The 6,530-nt window shown below is 59.3% G+C and overlaps 1 protein-coding gene across 4 annotated transcripts; it reads right to left on the bottom strand.

Annotated features, from left to right (window-relative positions):
• Nucleotides 1-1,032: 1,032 nt before the first annotated feature.
• Nucleotides 1,033-3,838, bottom strand: MISP3 (MISP family member 3). 4 transcript variants are annotated; one of them, XR_004264849.1, is made up of 3 exons: nt 2,247-3,838; nt 1,645-1,785; nt 1,033-1,403 (listed from the first exon to the last, which is right to left on the bottom strand). XR_004264849.1 is itself a non-coding variant. In XM_032265782.1 (3 exons), exons 1-3 carry the CDS (start codon nt 2,812-2,814, stop codon nt 1,386-1,388), a joined length of 690 nt encoding a protein of 229 aa, XP_032121673.1. In that variant the 5' UTR covers nt 2,815-3,830; the 3' UTR covers nt 1,033-1,385. The 4 variants fall into 4 exon arrangements, 3 of the variants coding, with proteins under 3 accessions (XP_032121673.1, XP_032121675.1, XP_032121672.1); XM_032265782.1 differs by having other exon boundaries at nt 1,645-1,748; nt 2,247-3,830; XM_032265784.1 differs by having other exon boundaries at nt 1,645-1,718; nt 2,247-3,821.
• Nucleotides 3,839-6,530: the final 2,692 nt, after the last annotated feature.

Here is a 6,530-nt window from a genome sequence, read left to right as displayed (position 1 = left end):
TGCCTCAGCCTCCTGAGTAGCAGGATTACACACATGCGCCACCACACCAGCTATATTTTTTTTTGTATTTTTAATAGAGACTGGTTTCACCATGTTGGCCAGGCTGGTCTGGAACTCCTGAACTCAAGTGATCCACCCACCTCGGCCTCCCAAAGTGCTGGAATTAGAGGCGTGAGCCGCCGCGCCAGGCCATGGATGCTTTTTATTTATTTGATGCTTGCCTACACGCAGACATGGGTGCTTCTGGAAAGCAGAAACTCTTGACCCAACACTATGAATGAGGTGTGCTCATTCGTAGTGAGGACCCATGAGGTCAAGAATGGTGATCATTAGGAACTAATGATGTTGAGAAGCCTGAACTCTTACCACCTCTTTGTGTGTGTATGTGTGTATTTTTTGTTTTGTTTTTTTGAGACGGAGTTTGGCTCTTGTCACCCAGCGGGAGGGCAATGGCACAATCTCGGCTTACTGCAACCTCCGCCTCCCGGGTTCAAGCGATTCTCCTGCCTCAGCCTCCCGAGCAGCTGGGATTACAGGCGCCCGACACCACGCCCGGCTAATTTTTTTTTTTTTTTTTTTTTAAGTAGAAACGGGGTTTCACCATGTTGGCCAGGCTGGTCTCGAACTGCTGACCTCAGGTGATCCACCCGCCTTGGCATCCCAAAGTGCTGGGATTACAGGCCTGAGCCGCCGCGCCCGACCTCGGTAGCTATTGTTTACGTTCCCAAGGTAGGAACAGTCTCTGACCATCTCTGTCTAGCCAGTGCACCAATAAATGAAGAGGAATCCTAGAAACAGGGCGTGAACTCGGTCCGAGGGCCACATCTTGCACCCCGGCCGCCAGGGGGCGGTAGGACCTGGGCCAGGCCAGGTCTGGCAGTGCATGGGAGGCGGGCAGCCCCAGAACAGGGCGATAAGGGCGCATTCCGGCATTCCGGCCCGCACCTCTTGGGGCTTTCTCGGGCCTCTCTCGTCCCGCCGTGCTCCCGCCCCACTCCAGACGAACAGGACCCAGAACAAAACCGGCTGCAGTGCCCTGAAAGAAGAGGCTTTATTGGCGGTGCGGGGAGTGGGGCAGCCGCGGCCGTAACCCCGGCCCTCTTACAGTCAAGGGAGTGGGTAGTTCAGTTTACGATTAGGCGGAGAAGGGCTGGACAGTTTCACTGGCGGAGTTGTGGGTGGTGGTCAGTTTCCCAGTGGGGAACTCTAAGTTTTATAGACGTGGCTGGTCAATTTCACAAAGTCAAGTTCAACGATGGGCTGGTCGATTTCATCTTCCCCAATGCAGAGGGCCGACCCTTCTCCAGGCCTTCTGCTAGACGCTCCCCGCCCTGGTCCTCTGACGCGTACGTTACTTCTGGCCGGGGTCCCTGTCTGCTCAAACCTCAAGGTTTGCGCTCCTCCTGGGGGCAGAGGGCCAGAAGGAAAGCCGGCCTCAGGGACCTGCGCACCGCACCCAGGCTCAGGGTGGGGCGGTTTGGGCCCCAAGACCACCGTCTCCTCTTCACCCCGGATGCGTCCCACATTGAGTTCGGACCAGAATGGCCCTCCAGGGGGGATGCGCCTTTTCCCACCCAGCGTCCTGGCAGCGGAGGGGTAGGGGAACGATAAGCTCTAAAGGCACACGGGTAAAGGGGCTCCCACCTGCTCCAGGCCGTTCTCCGAGGCCTTTCTGCGGGGGGGCCAGGTCACCGCCAACTTTCCGTCGCCCCTGCTCGCTAGGGGGGAAGGTGCGCTCATCTCACCAGCTGGAGGCAGCCAGGATGAAAAAGGCCGGCCGCACCCCTTAAACACACACAGGCGTTCACCCTCCGCCTCCCCGTAAAAGCCTCCACTCAGCTCCAGGGACCCAGTAACCCGAGGGAGGTGGGAGGTGAACCCAGAATGGAGAGGCAGGAGCCTGAAAATGCAGAGGGAGGACCCAGGAGTGCCAGAACCCAGTCAGGGTTCCCTGGAACCCGACAAAGAGGAAGACATCTGAAATGCCCCCACCCATCCCCGCGCAGCCTGGGTGATGTGGATCAGAGAGTTCATCCCTCCCGGTGGAGGGGTGAATCACAGCGAGTAATGCAGCCCCAGAAGGGGTGGGCAAGAGACAAAGTTGAGAAGGGGTCGGAGGAGCCTGGGAGCTTGGAGGGAGAGGCCCCGAGAATCGGAGGGCCAAAGGAGGGGCCACCTAAGCTGGGCAGTCGGTGGGGGCGGCTGGAACCCTGGGGGTCCCTGGCGTTGCCGCGCCCGCGGCTTACCGGTGAGACTCGGCGTAGGCTCCTTGAACTCCGCGGTGCCATAGACACTGCGCCGCAGGCGCTGCAGCTCCTGCTCGCGCTCGCGCACCGCGCGCACCTCCTGCTCCAGCAGTGACGGAGCGAAAGGCGGCGGGGCGCGGGCCAGCACCGGGCACTGGCCCTGCACGGCCGAGCGCGCCCGGCCCCCGGGCTCTGGCAGCCCCTGCGGGCCCGCGCCGCCCCCCGCCCCGGCGGAGGAGCCACTCCCCGCGGCGGCCTCGAAGAAGCGCTTGAGTTCGCCCAGCGGCTGCGGCGGCGACTGGGCGTGCGGCTCCGCGGCCGCGGGGCGCGCCAGCGCCGCCTGCCGGTGGGCCTCCCGCTCGATGTCCCGCTGCATCTGCGCTCCCGCCCGCGCGCGCTCCAGGGCGCGCGGGAGCGCGGGGCCAGGACCCGGCAGGTTGAGCACTGGCCGCACGCGCAGCTCTACGAGTTCGCGGCCCGCGCGGCCAGAGCTCAGGCCCCGGCTCCGGCGCAGGCTCTCCTCGCGTTCGCAGCTGCGGCGGATTTCGCGCTCTATGGGCGTCTCCATGAACAGCTCCTCCGGGGGACGTTGGGGAGCCTCGGGGCACGGCGGAAAACGCAGGTTGGGGGCTTCCGAGCCTGGCCTGGAGGAGGAAGTCTCAGGCCCGGAGCGGGACGCTGCCCCTGGATCCCCGCGCTTTGCGCTTCGGACGGCCCAGGGTCGTCTCTGCCTGGCTCAGGACTCTCAAAGCCCGCCGCTGTGGACAACCCAGGGCGCCCTGAGTCCTGCTAGACTGATGGCTCGAGGACTTCGCTTTCTTGCTCGAGGGTCTCCACGTCCTTTGCGGAGGGCTTGGGGACCTCGCCGCCCGGCCTGGGACTTCAGTGTTCAGCTCCGCAACAGGTTCTGGGGCTTCGCTGTCTGGCCCTGGGGGCTCGTGGCCCCCCTCTTCAGACGACCCTAGGGTTTCGTTCTCCAGCTGGGGGACCTCGGTGTCCAGGGTTGGAAGCAGCTCGGAAGCGTCAGTTCCCAGCCGGGGTTTTGATGCCCGGAGTTAGGACACAGGGCCCTGTGAGGCACCTGTGGTCGCAGTCGCAGCCCGTGGGTTCCAAGGCGTCGCCCGCACCGGCCGCTTCTCTGACCCGCCTCTGGCCTCCAGGAACGGCCCCCGGGGGCAGGGCCGGGCACCGCCCCCGGCACCTGCCAGGAGGACTCCGGCCCCGCCCTGGCGCCGCCCTCGGGACTAGGGCGCCTTGGTGGGGCACCCGGTTTCATCAACTAGCGCGCCCAGTCAGCTTCAGGGCACAGGACTTCTTGGAAGAGGGCTTCCTAGACCCGGCCCCGCTACCTGGGGGGCCGCTCTGGGTGCTGTGTTCTCCTCCTGAGCGCACCCTGGCACTTTTTCAGAGCCATGTTCTCGTCATCGTCCAGGAGACTGAGCCCCAGCAGCGCGTCGGACTGGGGTTCTGAACCACCAGCCCGTTTGTGAGGTGTCCCCCCGAAGTCGTCTTTCCGGAACCCGGGCAGCCCCGCCCAGTCTGTGCCAGCCAGCGCGCAGCGACGCCCTAAGGCCCGGGCCCTCCCTCCCTCCGATCCAGCCTTGCGGCGCACAGCTCCGGCCCGAGAGGGCGCCAAGAGCCGCCTTACGGCGCGCCAGGGTCTCCCTCACAGTGCTAGGGCTCAGAGAGTTTCCCAGCCGCGCGCCACTGCCCCCCGCCAAGCTGAGAGGCGGCTTCCCTTCTCCTCCCGGAAAAGTCTGCTAAGTGTCTGCTGCCAAGTGCACTCCCGGATTCAGGGAGGAGGGAGAGACGGACACACCGCGCCCCGGGCCAAGCTTAGCGGTTGCGGTTGAAAGGCGGTCACCTTGGGCCCAGGCGCCTCGGGAGGCCCAGACAGGGGGCAGGAGACGTCCAGGATAAGGGAAGAGATCAGCTGAGGCCGGATCGTGCGGTTCGAGGACAGGATCGATGCCCTTGCGCGGGCCGCCCTCCCCTAGGGACATTTTCCACTTTCCCTCTAATGGAAGCAGACTCTTCCCTTCTCCTGCCCCCAACCCCACCATTCTGGGGTGACCAGAAGGAAAGATATAGTTACCGGCAGGACGCGGTGGCTCATGCCCATGATGCCAGTACTTCGGGAGGCCAAGACGGTCAGATCACCCTGAGGTCAGGAGTTCCAGACCAGCTTGGCCAGCATGGCGAAACCCCCCTCTCTACTAAAAATACTAAAAAAATTAGCCGGGCGTGGTGGCGGGTGCCTGTAATTGCAGCTACTCAGGAAGCGAAGGTGGGAGAATCGCTTGAACCTGGGAGGCAGAGGTTACAGTGAGCCAAGATCGTGCCACTGAACTCTTGCCTGGGTGACAGAGTGAGACCCTGTCTCAAAAAAATAAATAAATATAGGGCTGGGGGGGTGGCTCATGCCTGTAATCCCAGCACTTTGGGAGGCCGAGGTGGGTGGATCACCTGAGGTCAGGAATTCAAGACCAGCTTGGCCAACATAGTGAAAATCTGTCTCTACTAAAAACACTAATGATTAGCTGGGCGTGGTGTCGGGCACCTGTAATTCTAGCTACTTGGGAGGCTGAGGCAGGAGAATTGCTTGAACCTGGGAGATGGAGGTTGTAGTGAGCGGAGATCACGCCATTGCACTCCAACCTGGGCAACAGAGCAAAACTCTGTCTCAAAAAAAAAAGTTTACCCCGTGTCCCCTCCCTCCAAGCCCCACTGGTGACGTTCTCTTCTACAGGCAGCAACTCTACACAGCCCTCTCCAGGGCCAAGAGGTGGCAACAGCTGTCAGGTGTTGCTAACCTCAGGGTGTTTGTACTGTACCTTGATGGTTTCCCTACACCTTTATAAACTGTGTCTTTGTTAAGTTCTCATCAACTGCTGTGTTCAAATTACCATCACTTTAGGAGGCTGAAGCAGGTGGATCATTTGAGGTCAGGAGTTCAAGACCAGCCTGGCCAACACAGTGGAACCCCTTCTCTACTAAAAATACACACACACACACACACACACACACACAAAATAGTCAGATGTGATGGCATGGGCCTGCTACTTAGGAGGATGAGGCAGGAGACTCCCCTGAACCTGCCAGGTGGATGTTGCAGTGAGCCAAGGTGGTGCCACTGTACTCCAGCCTGAGCAACAGAGTAGACTCAGTCTCAAAAACAAACAAACAAAAATCTAGGCTGGGTGCCGTGGCTCATGCCTGTAATCCCAGTGCTTTGGAAGGCTATGGCAGGAGGATCACTTGAGGCCAAGAGTTTGAGACCAACCTGGGCAACACAGTGAGACTCCACTTCTTAAAAAAATTAAAAAATTATGTATATCTTAATGCCGATGTCTCCCAAATTTACCTTTAACTCTGACTGCTCCCTTAGGCTTTGGACTCACATCCAGCAGTCTCCGGTCTAATAGACATGTCAGACTGAACACTTCCAAAACTGCATTCTTGGTGCTTCCAACCCAACTCCTCCTCACTGTGTGTGTCAATTTCAGCCATTCAGTTCTGCATACCAAAGAATACCCCAGGAGTCAGCCTGCAGTTCATCAGCAAACCCTCTTGACTCTGCCTCCAGACAGATTTTGGATTCATCCACTTCTCCCCATCCTTGTTCCAGCCACCTCCTCTCTCTCTCTCTTTTTTTTTTTTTTTGAGACAGAGTCTCACCCTGTCACCTGGGCTGGAGTGCAGTGCAGTGTCACCATCTTGGCTCACTGCAACCTCTTCCCCCCAGGGTTCAAGTGATTCTCCTGCCTCAGCCTCCCAAATACCTGGGATTACAAGTGTGCACCACCATGCCTGGCTAATTTTTGTATTTTTTTTTTTAAATATAAACTTTCGGCCAGGCGCAGTGGCTCAAGTCTGTAATCCCAGCACTTTGGGAGGCCGAGGTGGGCGGATCATGAGGTCAAGAGATTGAGACCATCCTGACCAACGTGGTGAAACCCCATCTCTACTAAAAATACAAAAATTAGCTGGGCGTGGTGGCGTGCGCCTGTAGTCCCTGTTACTCAGGAGGCTGAGGCAGGAGAATTGCCTGAACCCGGGAGGCAGGGGTTGCAGTGAGCTGAGATTGTGCCACTGTACTCCAGCCTGGCACTTGATGACAGAGTGAGACTCTTCAAAAAAAAAAAAAAACCAACTTTTTTTTTTCATTTATTTATTTAACTTTAGGTGCATACTATATCTGGCATTTCTCCCCATGTTATCCCTTCCCACCCTCTCCTCCCTCCCTACCCCCCGCTGTCTCTCCCCTACCCCCGACAACTGCCT

This window comes from Sapajus apella, unplaced genomic scaffold (assembly GCF_009761245.1).
Source record: "Sapajus apella isolate SASKATOON/1434 unplaced genomic scaffold, GSC_monkey_1.0 scaffold152, whole genome shotgun sequence".
Taxonomy (NCBI): domain Eukaryota; kingdom Metazoa; phylum Chordata; class Mammalia; order Primates; family Cebidae; genus Sapajus; species Sapajus apella.
Note: the sequence above shows the minus strand (reverse complement) of the source record. Positions and strands in the feature narration are given on the sequence as shown.